Below are 23,812 nucleotides of genomic sequence, written 5' to 3' on the forward strand. Positions count from 1 at the left end.
GTGGGCGTCTAATTAAAGGGCTCGGACCGTCACCCGTTGCACTTTTCTCTTCGCCAGTACTGCACCATGACAATAGTAGGAGGAGATGACTTGGATGAACTCGTGCTTGAAGAAAACTATCTGGCCATCTCAGATGACGAGCTTGACGGACTTGTAGATGAAGTCGAAGACTCACCCTCCCAAGAGGATCAGGTTGCTGGACTGTCCACCGGAAATGATGATGCTCGAAGAGCAAAGAAACGGAAACAGCGAGAGAAAAACAAAGAACGCAAAGTAAAGGTGAATATCCATTTCCAGGTCGCTAAACTCGTTCTAAACGCGAAAATAACTAGCGACAGAAGCTAACTGATTCTGCAGAGTCAGACCAACCTCAGTCAATCACTGAGCGGCCACCTCGAGAGTTGGCCGATTATCTGAGTGCAATGCAAGCCAAGACTTTTACCAAATCTACCGATATCGAGTTAGAAGACATGCGAATACCAGGCACAGATTTTTACATCTAATGATGCAATTATAATCATATTTACTATACTCTGCTGTAGTTTCTTCCATCGCGGACACAACCTGCTGGACTGGACCTAGGACATTGGATCATTTGTCCGACTTCATTATCAAGGGTACGATACTTTCACATCGTCCCTAGAATCACTCATAGTCTAGCCCTCCTGCTGCAGCACTGCCGAGCCTTCATACTCGATTATCACAGAAATCCAAAAATCCAGGATCACCAACGCTGCTGTTCATCACAGGAGCGGCTCTTCGAGTAGCGGATGTCACAAGAATCCTGAAAGACAAGCGGCTACGTGGAGAGAAGGGCGGCGAGGTGGCAAAACTGTTCGCTCGCCATTTCAAGCTGGCAGAGCATTGCTCGTATTTGAAACGCACCAAGGTTGGTGCCGCGGTTGGAACACCTGGGCGTATTGGGAAGCTCTTGTCTGAAACAGGTATGCCTTGCAACCTCAAAGATTTTGACCGCGCTCTCAAAATGTGTAGATGCTCTTACCATATCCGCATTGTCACATATCATGTTAGACGTCTCTTTCAGAGACGCCAAAAAGCGAAATCTGTTGGATATCCCCGAAACGAGGAATGAGGTGTTCAAAGCGGTATTCGGTGGTCCCAAGATTTCGGAGGCCATTCATTCGGGCAAAATCAAAGTCGTTTTATTCTAACGTTCAACCACAAATCAGTTTATGTCTCTACGGGTACAAACTAATCATACAAGTATTGTATTGATTCCATTTTATCCAATTGCTTTGTGGACCCGAAGAGCTACCTCGAGTATCCAAAGTTCTTCGTCTGCACCATCGCAAAGGGCCTTGTCCGCCTCAGCAAATATGAGAGCGCAATTAGATTTCTGTTTGGCATTCAAAGTGGGATGTGAAACCACCGTGTCATGAATCTGACCATGCCGTGGGTTAGTAAAGTGGTCATTAAAGGAATACAATAGTTTCACTTGAGATAATATCTGTGATGCAGAATACCCTTCCCGAATTATCTCCCTCACTTTGCCTCTGATACGGTCGAATGCAGGCTTGCCAACTGCATCGACCTGCATGTCTGTATCCATCTCGATGCCTAGACTCATCACGAAGTCCCTCATTACACTGTCTGGTACAACACCTGCAATCTCTTGAATATCTTGAGGCGTTATCTGCGTTGGGGGCTGCGTGGATGAGGAAAGCCTATGAGCGGATTGAAGGTAAGTTATAGCACGTCGCAAGTCCCCAGCAGAGGTATAAATCAGGGCCTCTAGGACAGGATCATTGATTTGTATTTTTTCTTCGGACGCGATGTGAGCCAATCGATAGGACGAGGCCGAATGGTCTAGAGGTGTGAAACGAAACTTGGAGCATCTCGAAGCCAGAGGTTCAATGATCCTGGAGGTCGCACGTGAGCTTTAGGGCTTTTTCTCATTGAAAGAGTCAAGGGACCTTGTCACGTAGTTGCATACCAAACAGAACCTCGTTATTCTTGCATAAGTTTCCATGATCCGACGCAGAGCACCCTGGGCATCCTGTGTCATAGAGTCCGCTTCGTCAAGAATAATGATCTTGTAAGGCGGACATGGATATTCCTTTCCATCAGAAGAGATAGCCTGTGCTCGAGGTGTTTGGCGAGCAAAATTCTTGATTTTGTCGCGTACGATTGATATACCTCTTTCATCGGAAGCGTTGAGCTCAAGGACACGATTCCGAAAGTTATCAGGCCTATAAATATGCAAATTAGTACGGTAGGCTCATATAGACGACTAGCGCGAACCCGAAAAGCTGCCTAGCCAAAGCTAAGATGGTCGACGTCTTTCCTGTACCTGGAGGTCCGTAGAAGAGCATATGGGGAAGCTGCGTACAGAAATTAGCTCTTGCAAAAGGGTTGACGCGTATTCCATACATTTGTAGAAGACAAGGTTTTGCGCAACACGGCGACAGTATGGTCCTGGGCGGAGACATCGTCGATTGTCTTGGGACGACTGTAGTGTGTTCAGTGTAAAAGCATGGGGTAAATAAATAGCAGTACTATTTTTCGACCCAAGGCTGTAAAATTGGATCGACGACGTGTTTTGGCGTCGATTTGGCAGTTTGAGGTTGTGGCTTGAAGAAAGAGGCCATAACACCGCGTGACCAATGACCTCGAGTGTGACAAAAGAACTTATGTCTGTTGACTCTGTTCCCCTCACGTCGAAAAATCGTTTGACCGGCATGTCCAACCCCTCAAGCAGCAAAGGTGAATTCAACTCCTGCTTCCTGTCAGATCATCCACTGGAATGTCTTCTTTAGCTATCAACTCAGGTATTGATTTTCGAAAAAAGCGCGTGCATCGAATTAAATAACGCGTCAATAGAGGTATTGGGGAAAGCATCTCTCGTCGAGTTGAAGAACGGAAAGGTTCTGTTCAAGCAGAAGCCTCTCTCGTTCGAAAAACACTCGGAAACATTGCAAGGTCCGTGGCCTACGCGTTTCTATTCATGATTTGCCGTTCACCTATGATATTAGAGTTGGTGAATTTCAGAGAAATGATCCAAGGGCTTATAAACAACCATGGATCGGCTCTAGTCAATATCTCAGACGAATATAAGCCGCTTATCGCGAAATTAGTGCACGAGAGGTGCGCCTGGACAATCCTTCCGTGTTATCAAGGCTTACCAAACCAACATTGTAGCGACAAGACCCTCTCCGCTCTAGCAAAGCACCTACACTCTCAACTTCTTCCCCCAGACGATGATGGTGATGAAGGCGACGCGCATTCGCGTGCTCTTCTACTCCCTTCATCTATCATAGAGGTTGCGATCCAGACAGTAGCGCAACGCAATAATTATGGAATAGAAACTGATCTAGGAGTCAAAGCTCCAGCCTCGACTTGTGTTTGGCGTTGGGAAGTGAGGGAGTCGTATCGACACTGGTTACCTAAAAATGCACAGGAGAAAGCGTCGAATCGATTAGCAGAGAGGGTCAAGGTGCGTTCCCATCGCTTTTATTGTGTTAGCATGTGTTTTATTCAGATATGGTGTGCAGGCGAAGAACGATCTGATGATAATCTTCAGAGCTATACCGGAGGAAGAACAACGTAGCATTCTTCATCTTAAAGCTAACATCAAAGTTCAAAATAATGACAAGGGTAAAGCCGTTGTTATTCCGACAACAATGCAAAGCCCGGGACAAGCCTCTAGCAGTACTCATAGCCTAGACCCACCCGAGGCTAACGGGACAGAGAACGGGGATGTAAGTTCTTTTTCATCCTTCAAAAGTTCTTTCTCCTTAATACATAAATGGAGCAGATCAAGGTAAAGGTCGGTAGGCCAAAAAAGGATGCAGAGAAGGTATAGATTTCCTTCCGCAGACGTTGTGATTTTTGCTGAATGAATAATAATAGGCGAAGAAGGAAAAGGATGCTCAAAAATCTCTCATGAGTAGTTTCTTCACCAAATCCAAGTTCAACCTCAAGACATCATCCAGTAAAGTATCTGTATCAGCTATCGCTGGACCTTCGACTAGCTGTTCGGACTTTGACAAGACCTTTAAGCCCTTTACACTGAAGAAAGGTGCTCACTTGGCTCCAATAAATGCGTTCCTCGAACGCAAACCGACCGCAGGAACACGCGACGATGTCATTATCGTAGACGAAGATGCGAGCCCTCCGGTTGCATCGACAAACGCCGATGCCGTCAATACGAGTGCCCGAGGTACGGATTTTTTCACTAATCTTAAACTCACCGTCGCCCACTCATCATTCAACCAGAACGTCTATCTCATATTCTTTCAGCGTTACCGCCACCCGTTTCAAAGACGTGGAAGCGTCCACCCAAATCAGCAACACATGGAATGAAGACCTACTGCCCAGTTTCCGTGCGAGATCTCATGAAACAACTCTCGGAAGTAGAAGTCTTTGGAGATACGTCGTCTGTGCGAAAGATACACAACAAGCTTTCCGATCGCATCCTTATTCCTGGCAAGGTATTCATCTTTGATGAGGATTCACGACCAGGATACTACGGTACTTGGACTAGAAGCTCCCGATTGATAGGAGCTCGGACTCCATTTGCGAAAGACGTCCTGGAACTCGATTATGGATATGACAGTGGCGAGGACTGGGAGGAAGAGCCAGCGGGTGATGTCGATGATGTTATGGATGATGCTGAAGATGATGCGGCTACTGAGGACCAAGACTCGGATATTGACGATTGGCTCGTAGAAGACGACGAAGTTGAAGAGGACATTCCTGCTGATGAGCGCGCAGGCTCGCCAATATTCAATCCATTGCCGAAACGCAGGGCCGATGATGCTCCTCCCCAAACCGTCAAAAAGCGCAAGGTTGTTGTCCCGCTTGTCCCTTTTGCGAAAGGTCCGTGCTGGGAAAATTCCATCGGCCAAAATGAAAGCATGTTCGACCCATTCCGCATTCGTCTTCTTAACGGTAATGTACCATTGTATTTCGGTTCGATTCACCTTTAACATTGCAAATCAGACACTCCTTTTCCCATCGATCCTTTTACTTTCGTTTCTTTCGCAGCGGAGGAACAAAAATCAGTCAGAGCATCCGAGAAAGGTTTTGCCGTTCCTGCATTACCAAATCACATTGTCCAGGCTAGCACAGCGAAGGGATCTGATACTGGATCTTCGCCAGCACCCGTCGTTGCTCCATCAGGACCAAAGAAGCCCGCATTCACTCCCAAGACAGCTTTCCCCGATGAACACCTACCCATACTGCTGTCTAAGATCAACACTGCTCAGGCTGCTAACCTGACGGTACTCGTTGAGGCAGTCTCACAGGAGCTACGGGAACACAAAGTGAAGAAGAATGCAATTGAAGCTAAGATTCGGGAGGTAGGGGAGAAATGTAAGGTCCGGAAGTTTTGGGTGGTAAAGGAAAATCATCCTGTGGGTATTGCTTGACTTTTTGACATAGATGTCAAACTAACTCGAGAGGTGGAACAGTCGAACAAGGCAGCTTCTGCCCGGATTTGAACTTGTAGTTGATAACTATTGCGTACATTGGATGGGTTTTTGTATGATTTAACGCCAGATAGACATCGTGATTTATTGCTGCAAAACGCGCGCCTGGCCAGCCACATATGCATTCTGGATGAAAACGTATCCACCCACGCGATCTGCTGCATTACCATCCCAGCTTGTTAACACCTCTCCTTCGGGTGTTTCCAGTCCAGCGGATATCTTGTCTCCGTGAACGACGAGTCCTAATGCACCTGCGGGTGTGCCAGTAAGTATAAGGTCCCCTTCCTGTGTCCATACAAAGGTCAGAGAGATACATAGAATACACGAAATGCGATAATGCCTGAAGGGTCATAATACTTGAGCAGTGCCGTATGAGCTCAGGGATGTCATATCTACAAAAAATGTTGGAAGATGTTTGAGCTAGAGGGGGAGGGGATGCGCACATCATTTCTGCGGTGTTCCCCCGTTGCCTTTCTTCTCCGTTTATCTTCCATGACGTCGGAGATGAGGTTTCTTCAATGATTTTATGGATGATACTCCTGACGCACCTTTATCCACAGAACGAGATTCATTGGATCCTTTATGTTCTCCTTTGGAATAAAATCAGAGATAGGACAGAATGTATCGAAGCCTTTCGCGCTTGTCCAAGGCAAAGATTTCGCTTTGACAAGTTGTTGAAAGTTCCGGGCGGTCCTGATAAATGTACAGTGATCTGAACGGCATATTGTTTTTGAACAACTTACATGTCGATTCCGAGAGCATATCCTGCAACATCTACAAGATCGCGATGAGAACAACGATAAGGCGAAAGACAGGAACGAAAGTTTCGTACACTGGTCCCAATCCTCTCTTTTGACATCCTTGCCATCTTTCCCAATGACCACACCAAGTTCAATTTCATGATGCATCTGTACACCTTCAGGAATCAGAACGGTTCCGCCATTCCGCAAATACGAAGTGGTGGGCTTGAGGAAAAACCACGGCTCGGCGTTGGGTGGGTTTCCCAACTCTTTGATGTCTATAATAACTATCAAGTTGGTCGATTCTTGTAAGGAATCTTAAAACGTTACGGGCGTCATAGTTTCTATGTATATGTAGACTAAATTTTGAGCTCTTGAAAGAGAAAGATAGACTTGCCTTCCGATAGCAAGGATTTTCTTGCCGTGTTTGACAAAATTTTGTGCGATGGACATATTTCGAAGACCTCACAGTTATGGCGAGTCAACTGAGATTTTATAGGTTCTGATTTGGAACGATGATTGGCCAACGTTGTTTTCAATGAGACCACAAAGGAAATATTCACGCGGGAGTCGCAATCAGCGATAGTCACTGTATGTCGCCCGACGCCCTCTCTGCCCATTCCGAGGGAAGCCCCGCCTACTGTAGTAGAATATGTAGTACGGCCGTAGGAAGCAAGAAAGGCAAGATTTGTCAAAAAAGCACATAAGTTCAGGAGGATTCGAAAGGCCAATATAGATATGCACTTTTAAGTAGTGTGGTTGCTCGGAATGTGCCAATGTTCATTACCATAATATATACCTTGCCCTGCCAGTCCTTTCGTTGGCTCGATGCACGCTCATCATTCTCTTTCTCTATCTCAACCCAGGTTTCACAACTTCGAATATAAGAGTAAATGTAGATTCGCCATCGAATGATGCAACACCCTCGACCACATGATCGCCTTCCCTGCTCCAAGTAAGTTAAATTGAAGATCTCCATCATCATGATCCCTGCTCTTTATCATAACTCTATGCGCTCCAAAAGGTCGTCATTTCTGTGTAAATCATCGCGGCACAGCTCCACTCAATAACTGTTTCTATGTCCTATTGCTACTTTGCTACCCATGATGTCAGAAGCCAAGAAGAGGTTATAAAAGGCCCTGCAGTTCCCTCAATAGCTACACAACGACCAACCTACCTAACGATCAATCTACACGACCTTCTATCAAACAATCTTCAAATTTCAATGTCTTCTGGCAAGTCTCCTACTTCAATTTTTTATTCTGATGCTCACCGGGATCACTGTTCAGCATCTGAACAGCACCAACATCACGTCGCTGGCGGCCTCAAAGCCGCACTACACAACCCAAACGTCTCCGAAGAGGCTAAGGCCAATGCTCAGCAACGATTGGAGAATATGGGCTCAGCTACTGAAACGGAAGCTCCGTCTTATGACGAAGAAACTAATAGAGTGCTTGGTGGCTATAAAGCAACGCTGACAAGTAAGTTAAGATTTGTACTGTGTACAACGCGTTTAGATTGACTCTTGTGCAGATAATCAAACTTCCAGTGCGGCTAAGGCGCATGCGCGAGAGGTTCTCGAAGCTGCTGGGATTGAAGTCGACCTTGGACATACATCAGATGAGCATCAAACAAGAGTACTGGCCGGTTACAAAGCTGCTTTGAACAGTGTGTCTATTAATTCTATTCGAATATCTCTGGTTCTAATGGTGTTTCTCAAGACCCTAGAGTTTCGGCAGAGGCCAAGGCTCATGCCAGGGAGTTCCTTCGCGAACACGGTAATGATGAATCTGTGTAGACGCGAGCTCGTTACTGATGTAGCGCGTATATAATGTAAAAATAATCATTGACTCGGATGTATTTGTGTTTTCTTTTCCATTGCACGAATCTGATCGTCCATAAACTATTAGCAGTGGCACTATAGAATGGCCATCCAGGGCCATCCTTGGCTGAGCAGGGCTAAATCTTTGGCATATTGTAACCTGGTCTGAGCAGCGTACGTATAATCTACATTTTCTCACCTTGGTACCATACCGAAGACAGAAACGTTGGATGCCTATGTAGCTTTCGAAGGGTCAACTCGATTTATTTTGAAGGGATTGACGGATCCACGTATTGGAGTCTAAAATTAGCTCACGAAGCGGTACAGAATCGAATTATTAAGAGGAAATATTCAATATTCCACATATTCAGCCTAAGATTGCTAATGCCGCTACACAACAACTACTACACAATAACCTCGTCCATATCATCGTCGTCAGAATCATCAACATCGTGCATCGGAATGATTTCCTGCGTCGATGTTGATGCAGACGAAGACACTGTGGGGACGTGAATTTGACCATTCGGCGGGAGGGCTGCTACTTCTGATTGCGCTTCAGAGAAAGAACGAGCATCTCGTGGTGTCTCCGGCGGCGCCGCTTGTGGCAGCGTTCCCCCAGTATCTGCTTTGGAGTTGGGTCGATCTGAATAGGAAACGGGGGCGGGGGATGTGGCCAATAACGATTGTGATGATGCATCACCATACGAAGCACCCTCATTCCCGGCACTTGTACTTGCTGTTATCAAAACGGCAGAGCTTGCGCTGGTGATTTCGGAGGGAACACTGGCCATCTCCGAGAGTTGCGCCGCAAGAAGTACTAGTTGTACTTGTAGCTCGGCGCGAACACCGTCTGAATTCATTCCGCCTGTAATAGAAGGATTCGCGACATCGACAGTCACTGCTCCTGTTATTGATTGCGAATTTGGGACTGGCGGGGAAAATGTTGAGCCCGCTTCGGCTTCCTGTGGGACTTTTGACAGATCTACACCAAAGTTGAGGGCTTTTAAGATATGCTGAGCAGCCTCGAACGCATCGCCGAGGTCAATCGCTGGATCGTCTTGGGAAGGATGTGTTTGGATAATGCTTGGGGGAGGAGGGGTGGAAAACATGTAGGATGATTGTGAGAACGTCGGCATTTTGTTGGTAGAATGCAATGCACCGGTGAACGGATGTTGTAGTGTTTGATGAGGCGGAGGTGGTAACGAGGTGGAAGAGTGCGATTGGGGGCGCCGAGTTGTTCTTCGAGTGGTCTAAATGGCAGATAAGGTTTGGGAACCAGTATTCCATGAGTTGAAAGACGTACATTACCACCCTTCCAATTAGGATTTAATCGGTATTTACCAGAAAGACTCTTTTCAAATCTCCCGCGCTTAAATGCTTTCTGTAGCGCTTGACTTGCAGACGGACGAAAATTTGCTTGCACGCGATAATGATTGACCATCCAAGTGTATATGTCCTTAGGCGCGAGGCCCTCCGGATCCTGAACGTCGTTAAGCGCCTCAACGATCATGTCTTCGTACCCGGGCATCTCATCGGACGACTGTGCTTCCGGATATTGAGGTTGACGATGTATCGGAGGAGGAGGTGGTGGTGCGTAAGGTTGTGTGATGCCATATGGAGGCTGTGAATACGACGACCATGAAGTCTGAGGATAGTACGGTGTGTGTGGGTATGCAGGTTGGTTTGCGAAAGTAAAACGTTGTGCGGGATGAGGAATAGACCCGAAAGGAGTAGAAGTAAGAGACGAGGATCCTGGAGGACCGGGTGCTTCCGTGGCGATGTGAGATGCGTTGGAGGGATCTGACGACTTGGGATTAAGATCTGCCGATGAAGATGTATTTAGCGGAGGAGTTGACTTTTCATCGAGGGCTTTCTGTAGAGCAGCTATGGCTTCATCCAGGTTTGCAGGCCATACTGTAGCCTTGACCGAAGCAGGTATATGTATGTCAAATGTCAAACATATTTCGATGACTTGTGGTGGTGGCAAAAATGATAGATAACGTCGTTTGCGCTCTTGGTCGTCGGCAGCTGGATCATAGATCAAGTTAGTATAAGGGTTATATGGTGGGAGATCATAGCGCTAACCAGAAGCAAGTGCATGAACTTGCTGATGATAATGATGATGTTGGTATGAGGTAGATTGCGAGGAAGCTCCAATCTGCATCGTTCCGACTCACGATAAACTGTACAGTTCAAGTTCGTAAGGAGGTGGCTTGAACCGGCAGCTGTGAGCCGCTTACCAACCCTTACCGGTGATAAGATTAGATTTAGTCGCGCTTGCTGAAGGTTTCCTCTCATCCACCATGGCCGGCGTTATTTGGGCTGACATGAGGTCAGCTTTCCAGAACTTGAAGACGAAAACCAGGAGGCGCCATGAACTGAAGCCCGTTATCAGCAAGCTATCTTCAATCTTTGTAAAGCTTGTGAGGAGCTTTTTGATTTCCGGATTTTGAAACCTTGGGTGACTAACTCGCGTCTTCTACAAGGAATCGTCTTCATTGGATCTTCCATTTGTCGCCGAGACATGCGTATATTTCCGGAAAGAGTTCACGCTACTTTATAAAACTCTTCTTCTCGAAACGTTACAATTTGCTTGTGCACTGTTCGACTGCATACAATCCCAGAAACAATCCCAGAAAGTTATCAAGAACAAGTTTTCCATATTACAATCTTGGGAGCATGTTCAGAAATCTATCCTATCAGGAATACTGGTGTGCTCATCTCAGAATGTAGTTTTCGGCCTAATAATATTATCACTGTAGGACTATCTCGAAGAAACTCAAGATTCGGATCATGAAATCAACAAATCCATTGCAGAATATATGTTCCCAGTTCTATGTCGACATTTTTTTCCTTCTGACCCAAGCCCGAACTATGAAGAGATCGATTTCGAGCTCAAGACCACTGTTAGTGCATATCGTCTTACGTCTAGTCATTACAACTCAATATATGCACACTCTATGATCGTAATAGGTCTATATTATCCTTTCCGACACCGTGAAGAATCATAAAATCTTGCAGAAAAGGCTTCGTGACCCTAAACTTCTCGGAGGGTTCGTCTCTTACCAAACTTGGAAATTGTTGATGACTTCTCCCTCCCAGTGCACGTTTTGGCCTGGAGATAGCAAGGGCCAGAGGTATGTGTTTCCTTTTTGCAATTTACCCATTATAACACTATTTTGATTTTGGCTTCCTAGCTTATCTTCATCTGGAAGCACTCTTCGAGCTGTTTGAAAAACTTTTGCCTGAGAACCCGGACGAATGCAGCCTCTTTGTCGATAGCGTATTCAATCCAGCGCTCTTTTCGCGGCATCAGGAGCTGAAAGAAATCATTGCCTCTCTGAAAAATCAAACTTGGGAAGACCTTTTTCCAAAAGTAGTGAAAACTTTTGCTCAAATGAGCGTCAGATTGTGGGTTTAATTCATCGCTCAATTGCATCTTACCTGATGTATAATGCTCACCTTAGCCCTCAACCAATTTCCATTCTCAATGCCACACTTTCAAATAATTCTCCTTGTCCATCGGAGACCCTTTTTGTGGACCAACGTGGTTTGACGTACAATAAAGATGTGGTACGTTTTATCGGACACTTTCCAAGAGTATCTTCCTCAGCGAGTGCCTTTAGGGCGACGCAATCGATACTTGTCATATAGTGTATCATAACATCGTCAAGATTCGATACTCTCGATATTCGCAGCCTTCGATATTAACAACTACTTTCAATTTTGAACTCACTGCTCCTCCTACCGTTGGCAAGGACGTTCCTGAACCTGAAGCCGTTACTTTAACGGTTGATGTTCCACGACACGAACGTGACGATTTTCTGAAAGCCCTTGAGGCGAGAGGTCTAGTGTGTTTGTTTGAAATATCACTTGAGGATGGTTTTGACCCTTCTTTCAGGCATCTCGGTTTGATCAGACTGAGCGAAAGATATCACTTGCAGTTTCAGATGGCCCATTGAATTTCTCAAATCAGCCTGAAGATCCGCCACGGTCATTTCCTGTGAGTTTCGCTAAGTCGTCCTAAGAGCATCATGTTAACCCGCTTACATTACAATATCAGGAAAAGAGTCGACAAAGTAATTCATGTGGCATTTGTCGAAGATTTCATCTACTCATTCATGATTCTATGTCAGTCCTCAAAGAATTGACACCTTCGGACACGATATTGGTCCCGTCCAGCTCCCCGATCCTTCCCAAGAATGCACTCACGGCGCAGGCATTGAATGTTGATTTACAAGAACCAACCCAAGGTCCCGGAAAGCCGCCCAAGAAGGGAAGAAAGATCGTTCAATCAGACGACGAGCTGGAGGATGAGCCGTCGCCGAAGAGGAAGCCTATACCCCTCCAGAACCGTATCACTGAACAAGCCGTTGTAAAGAGCGAAAATAAGCTCTCCCCTCACAATGAAAGTCGTAAGAAGGTGGACCACAGCAGTGGTAAGGAAAACGGTGAGTAAAAGAACAGACCTATGAATATTGATTTTGATGTTCGTGTCTTGAGACCTGTTGACGAAGCGCAAAGAAACACCGAACCTTCATTCGAAGAAATCTGGATTCAAAAGGAAAGCGCCCGAGATAGACAAAAACACCGATCAAGCATTGAAACGCGCGCGCCTAGACCCTGAATTCAACACAACTTCTTCAGCTAAGACGACGCGTCACGCGAAGCGATACGGAAGGAGAGAGCGGGGGCGCACATCTTCACCCCCTCTAGCTCAGGACTCTCCTGATGACGACTTGGATTCGATTCCGAAACCGATCATAACAAAAACGACCGCGAAGACTCTTGGTGGTGTCACGAGACCTGGGATAGTGGCTGCTGCAATGAAAGGGAGGACTGCAAAGAAGGATGTGACGGTGCCTACAACAAAGATGAGACCGAACTCAAAAGGAAAGGCCCCTCGTGTGTTGATTCACCTTTGGAAAGACTGTTCTTTGTAGCTGAACAAAATCCCAGAGAAAACGACGACAAGACCCAAGCATGAATCGGTGTGTTCAAATTGTTCCCTCAACTTTCATCTCAATTTATGATGGACGCCCTCCCATTCAGGTCACTGTCGAAGATGCCAAGCCCACTCGGCGTTCTGCTCGTGTTGCGGGTAAACAAGTGAGCTCAACTGCATGCGAAGACTAAAATTTAGCGATAGTCACTTACCTTCGTTAGACCAATGTGGATGATCAACAAGCTGAAAGTGTTGACGAGGCGCAGAATGAAGGACAATTCCGCAAGGCGTCTGCCAAGGTATTTATCGATTTGACAACTAGCAAGATTTGTCCATTTCCTTACCCATTCCAGATGAATAACAGTAAGGAGGAGACAAAGAATCCTCAATCTAGACCCAAGGCAATCCTTAACAAGAAGGTAACGTTGATCATGACTTCACATAACAAGACGTTGATCCTTAATACTCTACCTGAAGGCTCCCGTTGAAAAAATTGAGGCGCATACGGTACCCATATATACGACGCCGTCGTGTCAAGAGATTGAGGTGTGTACTTATCACGTCTACTCCTTGCAACTTCCACGAAGCGCTTTACATTTCATCTGCAGTCTCATCCACCTGTAGCACCAAAGGTGAGTGTTTTACTTGAACCTGGTTTTATCAGAACGCCAATTTTCCAAGGTCACGAAGGCCAAGAAAGACAAGCAGGCTCCCTGGGAGATGTTTGATTCCAATAAACAACAAGAGGATGATACGAACTTTTCGCCGACGAACCCCGACTCCGTCTTCGGAGGACTTGAAGAACCTACTTCCGGCATCGACTTGCCTGTACAAGTTCTACCTTTCGAGGACTTCGATAGCGGTTATATCGATTTGGAAATCCCTCTCAAAGTGGTATTATTTGTCCAATCTCATCATCACAAGTGCTCACCATATTCTATGTGTGTAGCCTGGGCCGGATGAGAGCTCGGATTCCGATGATGGACCCAACCCCGATTTACATAGAAGCGCAGATCCCCTTGGTCCCGAAATGATAGATCTTACTATGGACTCCCCTTCCCCGAAAACTGCGAACTTGTCTACTACCCCTTCCCATGATCATCAATCGAGAGCTGCAAACTTACCTACTACCCCTTCACCGTCAATAACTGAAGGACCAGAGCCACTCAAACCCACATCAGAATCAAAGCCTCGTAGAATCCATAACCCCCAAATGACTGAAAATCCTCGTCAAATGCCACCCTCTCATTTCTTAGAACGCGATACGCCTGTTGCCAAAGAAACCCAAATCCATTCTTCTGCTCCTCTCGTTGCTCCTGCTGTACTCACTCCACTTCAAACTTTCAAAGCTATCGCTCTGCCGCGGCGCACGCATTTCTCAGATTCTGAACAAGTACCATCAAGTCTTCCAAAGCACACAGATAAAGATAGTGTTCCTCTTCATCACGCTCATTCGAAACGTGGAAACGGGCTTGCTCTCCCCAAGATCTTCCCTACTGTTGCCTCATTGCCCCAAACAGCTTTGGATACGCAAAAAGATACTCAATATTCAACTCCTTTACGCTTTGCTCTGGAGAGAACGCCGCTTGCGCCACCCTCCCTCAAGAAGCGTGTGCATCATCAACAGCACGTCGCGTTCTCACCTCGGCCCCAGTTCCCTCTTGAAATGAACGTTCTTGACGGACGCTGGGAACCGGAGAAACACGATCACGGTAAAATTATGACATCATGCATCTTACTTGTTTTAAACTATATCTTGCAGTCCGCAAACTTCGTGATGCGGCTAAAAGCAATGTAGATTCTGTGGTCGGCTTTGCTCCTCAGAAGCGTCGTACTGACGGGGGACCACTTCGAGACGAGAAAAATGCTGAGATTAGTGATATTGTTGAGGTGAAATTGCACTACTACTAAGTGTACAAAGCCCTTACTGACTTCTTATTAGATACTACACGATATTCAAGAGGTCTGAACGACATTCCCGACGCATAGATCATGTTGAACGAAACTGTTGAATTCCTAGGTATTGATCACGAAAATCTCGAATCGGTTTGACAGCGTCAAGAAAGAAGTTCGAATCGGTCGAAACAGCATCCTTCGCGCCGCCGCCGCCGATATTGACAAGATGCGGGCTGAGAGGTTCGTGTCATGACTGAACCTCATACTTGCGGTCATCCTATAACATGATACGTAAAAAATAGTGCAGGACATTTCAACGCCATGGTGGACCTCGAAGCAGAATATGCATCCTTTCGCCGTTATGTAGTTCAACAGTTGGAAGATCTGTGCACCATCGACAAGGACGTAGTCGGCAGACTCACTGAAATCGTTCAACATCATGATCGCCATGGATTGTCGAAGAAATTTCCCAAGTCTTTGCCAGCAATCCCTGCTTGCTTTTTGAACTTGAGTTAGTAGATTACAGCTTGTTTACTTGAAAAATGGTGTACGGTTTTACTATACATAGATTTGGTTGTCGTTTTCATTGGACGTGAGGGTATGATATACGTTGTGTAAATACTATAACATGAGAAAGGAAGCAAACGGCAGAAAATAGCATTGAAAGAATTTGACATCGTCAGTAAAGTCCTGTTAGATAACTTGACCATCAACTCAGATCTACTCTCCAGCAAACAACCTGACAACCATGTACGTCGTGGATCCCACAAAACGGACAACTGCAAGGACAATCATAGATCAGTACGAATCCGTAACATAGAACGTTCGACAAAACTGACATGCTAAACCAGCGACTGAAAACAACAAGAACGTTAAGTATCCTTTCACGGAATTATTTGCTCCAGAGTCCGATGCTTTAGCGTTTGCCTCGACGATGATAGCAGCGAGTAAACCCTGCGACAAATCAGTCCAGCGCATCGATTATGAAGCCGAGAAACTTACATTGCTCAAAGTCCAAGCTAATAGGACATTGGTTCGAAAAGTGCGGTAATAATCCTCTTGCTTAGTCGCTTCGTCCACTTTTTCTTCGGCTTTAGGGGCCTTAGTACGAAGAACATGTAATCTAGCAAGAAATGAGTACCCTGAGTCAACATCGTCCATTTGAATCTTGACTTACGCGTCCTCGTACGCAGCGTTGATGTCCTTCTCTTCTGTGGGTACGTTCACCTCCACCATTGTCTTCCCGTCTTTGCCGTCTTTCTTCACCTCCACGACACCCAGGTCTGTAGACACCTTGTTATCGCCCTTTGTACCCCAAGAAATATCATGCACGTTTGCGAATGCATAAACGTTGAGTACAGCAATGTAAGAAGGGGCCATGAGCAGGTATTGGATGAAGGATGTGATCATATGCCAAGGTTCAAACTAGAAAGAAACACCAGAATAAGATATTGCGGGAATAAAATTAAGAGAATAACCCACGAATAATATACTAGCAAAGAGGTAAAGACCATAAGTAGCCGCCAAACTAATTACAATATCTCTGAAAATGGCGTCCGTAAACAGGCTGTTCAAGGTGATAGGCCCATCAGTGGAAATGATATTTTCTATCCCCTTGTACACCAATAAGATTGCGGAGGCCTTGAAATATATGATAAGTGTTGAGTTGATGAAGCGCATTGTCCAGGACGTACCGTCATGTATATTGTAATGATTCCAAAGCCAATGAGTGCTATGGTGAATGCCCATTTACTACCTTGTGGTCGATTGCCCAAACTTAACAAGAAACACATGACCAGCAATCCGAGGTAGAAGTAGTTGAGGATAATGTTGACGATATTGATACCTTTGAGGCCGAAATCCGGGTCCTCTAAAGAATCTGAAAGCACGGTGAAAGCGATGTAGTAGTTTGCCTATGAAAAACTCAGGTGAGTCGCACACGTCTGGTAGGACTATACTGTGAGCTCACCAGTGCAAACCAACTGAAGATTAGATTGAATGTTTGATACACCATTTCTACATGAATCCAGAATTTTCTCATGAATGAGTGTGCGCTCCGATAAATGTAGTAAAAATGGAGCGTTGAGTGGACACCAGCGAAGAAGGAACCGTTCAACCAACGACGACGCTGGGAGATGAGCTCCGGAACCTGCGGAAGCAGTTAGGGGAAGAGCAATGTGATATTTAAGTAATCATCGTACTTGGTCTGGAACATCTGTGACACCATACGCGCTCTTGACATAGTGCAGAATCCAGCTACCGCCTCGCTTGGATACAAGCTCCCAGCAAAGAATACGATCCTCGGCAAGATACATGTTTGCAGTGAAGATATCAGCATTCGCTCCGTGCTTTGAAGAGGATGAGAAACGAAATAGCATGAACAGAAAATCGAATCCTACCATCTTTTCGCCCAAGAAATATTTTGCCAACGGACCCTCTCCTTTGGCATCATTCTGCAATGCTATATATCGATATGCGGAGAAGGCACCTGGCAGCACTGTGATATATCCGAAGACGGATTCCAACGGTTTATCGAGAATGTTGGACATCTTGTATTCGAAATTCTGAGCAGCGACTGAATATCCCAAACGATCAGATCTATGAGGATAGTTTGCTGCCAAAAAAAACGGACCTAGTGGATTGAGCAAGTTGACACCCAGCTTGCCCTTGAGCGCAACAATTTCACCACAGGCCCCACCGACATTTGAATTGATGTCGAACGCCTATCGAGAACGTAAGCGATGAGCAGAGCATAACATGCAGAACTAGAACTTACCTTCCACAAGTGATATATACTTGTTGGGCCAGGCATCGTTCCGACGTCGATCAGCACACAGACATTGGGGTTCAATACGGAGCCGAAGGCATTGAAGAACCACCGATGAGAGTTAATCTGTACCAAAAGCGTGTCAGAAGGATGTTATAACAGCATGCGAAACTCAAACCTTCTTTTGGTTCTTTTCCTTCAAGCAGAATATGACCTGAACTGGTACATGGTTCTTCTCGGCACCTTCAATTTTGAGTGAAGGAGAGATGGATACTACAAGGACATTAGTTGTAATTCGCGGAGGCTACTGAAACCTTACTATGTGTCGTGTATTCGTATACGTGAGCTTGCACAGGTATACGGTTGACCACATTCTTCGCTACCCCGTCTTGGTAGCATCCCATTCCCGCAAGGACAGAAAGGGTTCGCGAATTGATCTATAGATTTCCGTGAGTGCGTTTCGGGAATGGTTTTGGATGGAAAACTCACTTTTCCTCGACCATCACTCACAACGCAAACGACAACCTTCTTCCACCCATCTTTGCCCCAGGTCTTACTCCTGTCACGTTTACAAAGGTGTGCGATATTCTTGAATACACCCTGCATCGAACGCGTGAAAAGGACCTCGTCCTCATTGTACATTGTTAAGACGATAAACAACTCGGTCCGACGCGGGGGATCGTAGTGCACTTGACGGAGGGTAAACCTAGGGAAGATTTGATTGTGTCAGGGAAGTCCTCAGATAGAAAGTTGAACGAAAACTCCTACCCGCTATCCTTGAAATCGTTTGGATCACAAGTGGCGGCACTGTAGCGCATGTGTGTAAATTCCCTGTCCAAGTTGGTGGTGTCCGTAGGGAGACCGGAAAGAGAGAGAAGCTTCGAAGGGACAGGTGAATCAATGACAAAGTTGCCGTGAAAGAGTCTAACACAAAAGTCAGGAAAGCATATCGTCCTAAGTTATGGTTGGAAGGCACTTACTCGACCTTCTTGATAGTTTTGTATCGTCGAGGAACTCTTTGAGGAATTCTCCCATATCGAATATTGTTGCCATCTCCGCCTTCTCCATCATTCCAATCCCCATTATAAGCACCAGGTATTGGTGCATCCACGTTTATGAACTCTCCACCCAAACCACCAGCGAACTCGCCCCCAGTAGGGTTATGATCTGGAATTCTGATACCCATACCGCTCCCTCGTGAATCCCGTCTCAAAAGAGGGATATCGCCATCTTCGTCACCGAGAGATTGTCTTTCGTCAACTGAAATCATAACATGAGGATTTGACGAGAATTTTAGGTGAGTGACGTACCATCTCCGTAGTTGGGCCGAGGTGTAAAACCTTCATCGCGAAGACCATATGAGGTAGGGTAAGCATTCTGGGGAGGCGGAGAGCTTAGATAGTCGTGTACAGGAGGTGAATGGATTGGAGCACCAAACGGAGGCAGAACATTAGGTGGTGGTGGTGAGGTAGGGTGGTAACCTCCCGGAGGAGGTGAATGTATTGGTGCACCGTAAGCATCTACAGGGCCTCCGTAGTAGTTTGAAGCTGCTGGCTGCTGTGCATAAGGGCCTGCAGTGGAAACTCCATATGGATCGAATTGGGAAACTTGAGTCAGAGGTTGGTCGTAATGCTCATAGGGAGAAGGAGTCCCGGATGTATGGGGCAAGTATCCGTCATTATAGTGTCGATGTTGGGCTTCGTCAGCCTGCAAGGAGAATATTTCAAGCTCATACGACACTTCTGTGTGTAAGAAAACACACCTCTGGATAATGTGACATTTCCTATCTTCGTAAATTCGCGTTCTCTGAAACGAGAAAAAAGTTCAAACAATCGAATTCAAAATCACTTGTTTTTCTTCTTCTTGGACTGAGTTACTGTGAAACAGAGCGACGAAGCAATCGCAATAGACCTGGTTCTTGGTAGTCAAGTAGTGTAGCTTCCCAAAATTGAATTGATAAGAAGAGAGGTAGGTGTGGAGCAGTAGAGCAGAATTCGTAGTCGGCTGAGGGCGTGTAATGACCGAAGACAACCGAAGAGCAATACGATGAAAGAAGAAAATGATCAACAATGGTTGTCGACGTTAAGTACAAAGTGTATAAAGTGTGCCTCAACTGCCGCCAAATAAATGATCGCATAAGAATCTTGAGCAGGGCTGTGCTGTTACATAACTTCGCGCCCATGCAGCGCGTCGGTGTCTGTCGGTCTGAATTTTCTTTGAATTCTGCTCCCTTCGTTGATGAGAGCTGGAGACTGCTAGCCTGCTGCTAACTATGCCTTTCTCACCGGCTCTTTTCTTCGATATATGTAAGAGATCTCGAAATTCTACAATTCTCAGAATTCAAATGACCTTGAATGGCAGCTAGCTGTGCAGTGACCGCAGCCCTGCCGTGTCGTGCCCGCAATGTACTGCGCTCTTACAGCTTTACCTGGCTCCCTCATACAGAAGCATTTATCGTAATCACACGAAAACGGAATAAATCCCATGAAAAATCGAGAGAATGGCAGACGTTGATTTAACCCCGGATGGTAACTCCATCTCCTAAACAGGACGGAAGGCAGCATCGAAGACCCTGATAGATACTGGATAGACAATACAAGATCCTTGTACTATAGATGCTCGACCTTGAAATCGTTGGTATCCGCCCTCTTCCGCTTCCGGACCGCGCATCGCAATTGTCACAGGTAGATATCGTATTTACGCGCATCGAAAGAGACGAAAATCAGGAAATCGAGCATCTTCCTGTATCTCCAGGCTGGAGTTCGAGCCAAATACGTATCTTCCTTCCTCGCAAGGCAAACTCCGGAGTTACATATATACCAGCGTTAGTGTCCACTTTCCAAATGACCACCTCCGTATTGGACACAGTAAGGCCTAGGGTTTGCCACTGCGGCTTCGATAAAGGATTTCGAAAAGTTGTATTTCAATAGCAACTGTGAACATACACAAGCTATAGCTATATATGTCTGGCTGATCGCAGGGACTCACTTTCAAGGCATGTGCATGAGCTGCAGTCCATTTCACAGATGGAAGTAGACGAGCCCCCGTCTCGAATCAGGTTTTTGGTACTCAAAGAAATTGATATTAGGCGTACACTCCTTATATGACATGTGTACATAGATTTACGTAGATGATACAAAACTTACAGTATGTTGGTTCAATAACGACCATTAAATTAAAATAAGTTAATGTCCTGAGTCCAAATGCAAGTTTCTCGGAAGTTCCTATGCCGTTTCACTAGTGTCCATATTAATTTCCAGAAGCGTATAGCTCATCGAGACGGCATTTATATGCCTCTTCGACAGCTTTTCTTCGAATGTTACCCTTCGAAGCGGTTCGTGGTAGAGTGCCTTCAGAAGAATGAATTTAGAAACAAGTCTGACTCATGATATCGTGTGGCTAAGATAAATACCTTTGGGGACTATGATAATCATCCTCGGAGACAAGATGCTTTCGTGGATATATCTCCTAGAATGAAAATGACGGATTTTGCGGAATATTTCCCTCTTCAACTTGGATTCATCCAATTCGGAGTTCGTTTCGACAAAGAGAGTAGGAGATGGACGACCTGTGCCAACGGCAATACACTCTGATATGAGTGTGCCGCACATAGCGCGGGCGTTGTCTTCGATAGATCTATGAATGTCATCAGTAAGTATAATCAAATACAGTTCGATAGATGTCCGAGGAACTGACTTTGTGTCACATCTCAGGCTGTTCTCGGTTTTGATCCAATCGTCGTCCCTGCCAGCAAACACGTAGCTACCTAGTCCTACTTCTTGGAATAAATCTCCGGTGTGGAAGTGACCGTCAGATTGTCGTAGAGATACGTCTGGGCAGTCTCCAGAGTCCGACAAAACGATAAATTCGAATAGGCGAGCTGTTGACTGATGTTCCTCGGCGGTAGATGCTATAGGGACAAAGGCATATGATAGACCCTGGAGGGGGCGAAGATGATGGCGGGTAGTGGGATCGTTGCCTCCGATTGACACAAGTGTTGTCCCTCCACATTCTGTGCTCCCAAATATATTCTAAATTGATCAGGATGATGAGTGAGATGTCAGCTGAAACTTTGAAAAAGCTCGTACCTTCAATTTTATTCCCGATTGATACGCAAATGCCTCATCTTCTTGAGATAGTGCCATACCACAAGTCGTTACCTCTTCGAGACTGACGAGCAATGAAAGCAGTTCAGGATCTTTCCTTGCGGCTTTGAGATGTATGGAGAAGAAGGTGGCGAACTGCCACAGACGATTGAGGTTTCCGAATTTGATCATCTCGATGAGCTCTTCTGTTGCACAGGGAATTCGCTTTGGTTGTATGATGCATGTTCCATACTGCATCAAAGAGATAAGCACTGAAAGAAGTAGAATCAGTACAGCTCTAAAGATACAACTGAAGCATACGTACGAGTTGTCTGACCTATGTGACACATGCTTCCACTGGGTAAAACGTCAGTTACTGAGGATTCAAGTATCAAGATCAATAGTCTAACTTACAGCCAGGTACTAACATCCTGTCGATTAGAATCCCGAGGTACGGCTGTCTGGCTAGCCTTTCGTGCTACTGCGTCTAGCCACCGATAATTGCAGGGCACCAGTTTCGGGCTTCCAGAAGTAGAGCCACTGGTGTGGAAGATAAATGCACAGTCAGAAGGCCCGCATGCAGGAAACAATGGGGCAGGTTCTGAGGATAGAGCGAAGTAGATGTCGGTGAATACTGGCGTATGTAAAACGGGAATTGGGCAATTGCCATCAATAAAACCGGATGTTAATGAATCGCAGATAAGAGCCGACGCGTTCGCCTTTGCGAGTAATTCGTAAATGACAACTGGGTTAGGCAAACGAAGACTGAAAAGCTGGGGTATATATCCCGCCCTTGAAACCGCGTATATGTGCAGTACATCAGAGTATGTGAATCCCCCGATCCTTCAAACAGTTTAGCATTGGCACAAATACGAGGGGAAAGGAAAACAAACATACCACATCCCTACGACTGAATTTGAAGGTACTTTGGAGCCAAGCTCCCGAGCCCAGTATTTTGCACATAATTCCACGTCGTCGTAGAATTGCTTGAATGTGATTGTCTCCCAATGAGGGATACCGGTAGATGTTGATTCCTCTGAAGGAATCTTGAAGACTGCACGATTAGAGAACCGTTCGCTGCTATCCTTGAGGATGTTAAGATGAGTCAGGAGTGATAAGGCCATTGCGGTTCAAAGAAAAGAATTTGGAAGATAATAATTGAGAAATTCATGCCCGTATATATACATGTTCACCTCTTCAGCCAATGCGAGCGGCATCGAAATCAAAATTGATTCATGTTTGCGACCACAGAGTCATTAGTCCGTAAGCGGGAAGTGTTCAACAGCAATAAGCGTTTCGTTGTTAGATTCGGGACTTTGGCTGAGCATCTTCCGACAGAACAGAGACGTCACAACCCAGTTTGCTGTGATAAAACAGTTTCTGGAGCGCATACGGAGATCATACCCAAAGAAGCTGTACAAAATTCGATGGAAGAATTCAAGATTTCTTCATCACCGTAGCCTCTGCGGAAAAGCGGACTAAGGTTTAGAGCAATTGTAAGTCGACCTGGCAAATAGATGTTTTAGAAGTAGATGTAACCGTCAAGCTAATTGAAAAGAGTTGGACGGGTACAGCTTCTGTATACTTGTTGATTTGCGTACGAGACAAAGTGAAAACAACTTCAAGACCGCAAAACGCGGGAGGTGTAGGGAGGTGTCCAAGAGTGGCAGACTGCCAGCAAAATTCGCTTTGATGCAGCACGTGGAATCCACGTGAGGATTTCCGTCGCTTCCGCCATTTCACTCAATGTAGGCCGTCTGGGATCATAGCGACTCATTTCTATCTCCCGCACCAACCTAGAAGAGCTTAGAGCTGTGCAAAAAAAGTAGAAGAGCCTGCGCTGGCGGACCATCGAAACAGTTACAATCTCTCCAAGTTGAATACCAAGTGAAGGTACAAGCAATCGGACGATACACTTTATCATAATGATCAGGCCCCAACCACGACGCCCTGATGCCCCCCAGCGCCCCCCCTGTAGATTGTTCAAGAGTTCATTCCTGTTCTATTGCACAAAATCTTCTTAGTTGATCTGATTCCCCTCTAACTTCTCCTGGGTCTTGCAGTTGTTCTGCTCTTGGTAACTCAGGGTTGAACATCTTCTAAGTCT

General features: G+C 45.8%; 9 protein-coding genes across 9 annotated transcripts; 4 read left to right on the top strand and 5 right to left on the bottom strand.

Annotated features, from left to right (window-relative positions):
* Positions 1 to 16: 16 nt before the first annotated feature.
* On the top strand, positions 17 to 1,319 carry C8R40DRAFT_908690 (U3-containing 90S pre-ribosomal complex subunit-domain containing protein). Its single transcript, XM_046236647.1, has 5 exons — positions 17 to 279; positions 358 to 483; positions 543 to 617; positions 675 to 944; positions 994 to 1,319. Exons 2-5 carry the CDS (start codon positions 423 to 425, stop codon positions 1,170 to 1,172), a joined length of 585 nt encoding a protein of 194 aa, XP_046088726.1. The 5' UTR covers positions 17 to 279; positions 358 to 422; the 3' UTR covers positions 1,173 to 1,319.
* Positions 1,244 to 2,609, bottom strand: C8R40DRAFT_1159632 (P-loop containing nucleoside triphosphate hydrolase protein; the record flags this gene model as incomplete). The annotated part of the gene is made up of 6 exons (XM_046229909.1): positions 1,244 to 1,402; positions 1,457 to 1,880; positions 1,935 to 2,210; positions 2,263 to 2,342; positions 2,392 to 2,470; positions 2,518 to 2,609. The coding sequence occupies 6 exons, from the start codon at positions 2,607 to 2,609 to the stop codon at positions 1,244 to 1,246; spliced, it is 1,110 nt and encodes a 369-aa protein (XP_046088727.1).
* Positions 2,610 to 2,624: 15 nt separating this feature from the next.
* On the top strand, positions 2,625 to 5,390 carry C8R40DRAFT_1159633 (chromatin assembly factor 1 subunit A-domain-containing protein; the record flags this gene model as incomplete). Its single annotated transcript, XM_046229910.1, has 9 exons — positions 2,625 to 2,724; positions 2,857 to 2,940; positions 2,994 to 3,105; positions 3,160 to 3,454; positions 3,513 to 3,719; positions 3,776 to 3,817; positions 3,871 to 4,180; positions 4,237 to 4,911; positions 4,963 to 5,390. The coding sequence occupies 9 exons, from the start codon at positions 2,625 to 2,627 to the stop codon at positions 5,388 to 5,390; spliced, it is 2,253 nt and encodes a 750-aa protein (XP_046088728.1).
* A 2-nt stretch (positions 5,391 to 5,392) lies between these two features.
* Positions 5,393 to 6,835, bottom strand: C8R40DRAFT_908644 (uncharacterized protein). The gene is made up of 9 exons (XM_046236646.1): positions 6,754 to 6,835; positions 6,588 to 6,692; positions 6,521 to 6,534; positions 6,283 to 6,468; positions 6,194 to 6,224; positions 5,999 to 6,143; positions 5,894 to 5,937; positions 5,791 to 5,842; positions 5,393 to 5,735 (listed from the first exon to the last, which is right to left on the bottom strand). Exons 2-9 carry the CDS (start codon positions 6,641 to 6,643, stop codon positions 5,535 to 5,537), a joined length of 729 nt encoding a protein of 242 aa, XP_046088729.1. The 5' UTR covers positions 6,644 to 6,692; positions 6,754 to 6,835; the 3' UTR covers positions 5,393 to 5,534.
* A 314-nt stretch (positions 6,836 to 7,149) lies between these two features.
* On the top strand, positions 7,150 to 8,098 carry C8R40DRAFT_1263952 (uncharacterized protein). The gene is made up of 4 exons (XM_046233880.1): positions 7,150 to 7,425; positions 7,480 to 7,671; positions 7,724 to 7,858; positions 7,912 to 8,098. Exons 1-4 carry the CDS (start codon positions 7,269 to 7,271, stop codon positions 7,986 to 7,988), a joined length of 561 nt encoding a protein of 186 aa, XP_046088730.1. The 5' UTR covers positions 7,150 to 7,268; the 3' UTR covers positions 7,989 to 8,098.
* Positions 8,099 to 8,258: 160 nt separating this feature from the next.
* Positions 8,259 to 10,209, bottom strand: C8R40DRAFT_908958 (uncharacterized protein). The gene is made up of 3 exons (XM_046236648.1): positions 10,098 to 10,209; positions 9,316 to 10,040; positions 8,259 to 9,262 (listed from the first exon to the last, which is right to left on the bottom strand). Exons 1-3 carry the CDS (start codon positions 10,174 to 10,176, stop codon positions 8,417 to 8,419), a joined length of 1,650 nt encoding a protein of 549 aa, XP_046088731.1. The 5' UTR covers positions 10,177 to 10,209; the 3' UTR covers positions 8,259 to 8,416.
* A 106-nt stretch (positions 10,210 to 10,315) lies between these two features.
* C8R40DRAFT_1168360 (uncharacterized protein) lies at positions 10,316 to 15,369 on the top strand (the record flags this gene model as incomplete). The annotated part of the gene is made up of 24 exons (XM_046231165.1): positions 10,316 to 10,435; positions 10,499 to 10,723; positions 10,775 to 10,918; positions 10,986 to 11,065; positions 11,115 to 11,149; positions 11,210 to 11,423; positions 11,480 to 11,585; positions 11,639 to 11,863; positions 11,914 to 12,015; positions 12,076 to 12,091; positions 12,149 to 12,463; positions 12,516 to 12,917; positions 12,972 to 13,003; positions 13,065 to 13,121; positions 13,179 to 13,256; positions 13,311 to 13,376; positions 13,435 to 13,503; positions 13,566 to 13,589; positions 13,648 to 13,851; positions 13,907 to 14,669; positions 14,720 to 14,847; positions 14,900 to 14,920; positions 14,978 to 15,093; positions 15,156 to 15,369. 24 exons carry the CDS (start codon positions 10,316 to 10,318, stop codon positions 15,367 to 15,369), a joined length of 3,756 nt encoding a protein of 1,251 aa, XP_046088732.1.
* On the bottom strand, positions 15,322 to 18,902 carry C8R40DRAFT_1226296 (glycosyltransferase family 2 protein). Its single transcript, XM_046233310.1, has 17 exons — positions 18,809 to 18,902; positions 18,601 to 18,742; positions 18,389 to 18,544; positions 18,110 to 18,326; positions 17,940 to 18,057; positions 17,799 to 17,893; positions 17,630 to 17,746; positions 17,486 to 17,576; positions 17,253 to 17,428; positions 17,055 to 17,201; positions 16,823 to 17,002; positions 16,548 to 16,766; positions 16,336 to 16,494; positions 16,031 to 16,278; positions 15,856 to 15,976; positions 15,693 to 15,807; positions 15,322 to 15,632 (listed from the first exon to the last, which is right to left on the bottom strand). Exons 1-17 carry the CDS (start codon positions 18,888 to 18,890, stop codon positions 15,574 to 15,576), a joined length of 2,442 nt encoding a protein of 813 aa, XP_046088733.1. The 5' UTR covers positions 18,891 to 18,902; the 3' UTR covers positions 15,322 to 15,573.
* Positions 18,903 to 20,869: 1,967 nt separating this feature from the next.
* C8R40DRAFT_1040121 (uncharacterized protein) lies at positions 20,870 to 22,829 on the bottom strand (the record flags this gene model as incomplete). The annotated part of the gene is made up of 7 exons (XM_046223890.1): positions 20,870 to 20,970; positions 21,033 to 21,256; positions 21,317 to 21,651; positions 21,709 to 21,977; positions 22,031 to 22,062; positions 22,120 to 22,548; positions 22,603 to 22,829. The coding sequence occupies 7 exons, from the start codon at positions 22,827 to 22,829 to the stop codon at positions 20,870 to 20,872; spliced, it is 1,617 nt and encodes a 538-aa protein (XP_046088734.1).
* Positions 22,830 to 23,812: the final 983 nt, after the last annotated feature.

This window comes from Lentinula edodes (assembly GCF_021015755.1).
Source record: "Lentinula edodes strain Le(Bin) 0899 ss11 chromosome Unknown C8R40scaffold_9, whole genome shotgun sequence".
Classification (NCBI taxonomy): Eukaryota; Fungi; Basidiomycota; class Agaricomycetes; order Agaricales; family Omphalotaceae; genus Lentinula; species Lentinula edodes.

What these genes read in the sequence shown, in the direction of transcription:
- C8R40DRAFT_1263952 (XM_046233880.1), top strand. Translation starts at nt 7,269, where the DNA reads ATGTCCTATTGCTACTTTGCTACCCATGATGTCAGAAGCCAAGAAGAG. An exon ending in TCAAATTTCAATGTCTTCTG is followed by an intron (nt 7,426 to 7,479) that starts GCAAGTCTCCTA and finishes ATCACTGTTCAG; the next exon opens with CATCTGAACAGCACCAACAT. An exon ending in TTACAAAGCTGCTTTGAACA is followed by an intron (nt 7,859 to 7,911) that starts GTGTGTCTATTA and finishes GTGTTTCTCAAG; the next exon opens with ACCCTAGAGTTTCGGCAGAG.
- C8R40DRAFT_908644 (XM_046236646.1), bottom strand. Translation starts at nt 6,643, where the DNA reads ATGTCCATCGCACAAAATTTTGTCAAACACGGCAAGAAAATCCTTGCT. An exon ending in TATGCTCTCGGAATCGACAT is followed by an intron (nt 6,144 to 6,193) that starts GTAAGTTGTTCA and finishes TACATTTATCAG; the next exon opens with GACCGCCCGGAACTTTCAAC. An exon ending in ATCTCGTTCTGTGGATAAAG is followed by an intron (nt 5,938 to 5,998) that starts GTGCGTCAGGAG and finishes ACGTCATGGAAG; the next exon opens with ATAAACGGAGAAGAAAGGCA.
- C8R40DRAFT_908690 (XM_046236647.1), top strand. Translation starts at nt 423, where the DNA reads ATGCAAGCCAAGACTTTTACCAAATCTACCGATATCGAGTTAGAAGAC. An exon ending in AGAAGACATGCGAATACCAG is followed by an intron (nt 484 to 542) that starts GCACAGATTTTT and finishes ACTCTGCTGTAG; the next exon opens with TTTCTTCCATCGCGGACACA. An exon ending in GAAGCTCTTGTCTGAAACAG is followed by an intron (nt 945 to 993) that starts GTATGCCTTGCA and finishes CAAAATGTGTAG; the next exon opens with ATGCTCTTACCATATCCGCA.
- C8R40DRAFT_908958 (XM_046236648.1), bottom strand. Translation starts at nt 10,176, where the DNA reads ATGCAGATTGGAGCTTCCTCGCAATCTACCTCATACCAACATCATCAT. An exon ending in AGTTCATGCACTTGCTTCTG is followed by an intron (nt 10,041 to 10,097) that starts GTTAGCGCTATG and finishes TCTATGATCCAG; the next exon opens with CTGCCGACGACCAAGAGCGC. An exon ending in CTAATTGGAAGGGTGGTAAT is followed by an intron (nt 9,263 to 9,315) that starts GTACGTCTTTCA and finishes TCTGCCATTTAG; the next exon opens with ACCACTCGAAGAACAACTCG.
- C8R40DRAFT_1226296 (XM_046233310.1), bottom strand. Translation starts at nt 18,890, where the DNA reads ATGATTTCAGTTGACGAAAGACAATCTCTCGGTGACGAAGATGGCGAT. An exon ending in AACGATTTCAAGGATAGCGG is followed by an intron (nt 18,327 to 18,388) that starts GTAGGAGTTTTC and finishes AATCTTCCCTAG; the next exon opens with GTTTACCCTCCGTCAAGTGC. An exon ending in ATACGAATACACGACACATA is followed by an intron (nt 17,894 to 17,939) that starts GTAAGGTTTCAG and finishes ATGTCCTTGTAG; the next exon opens with TATCCATCTCTCCTTCACTC.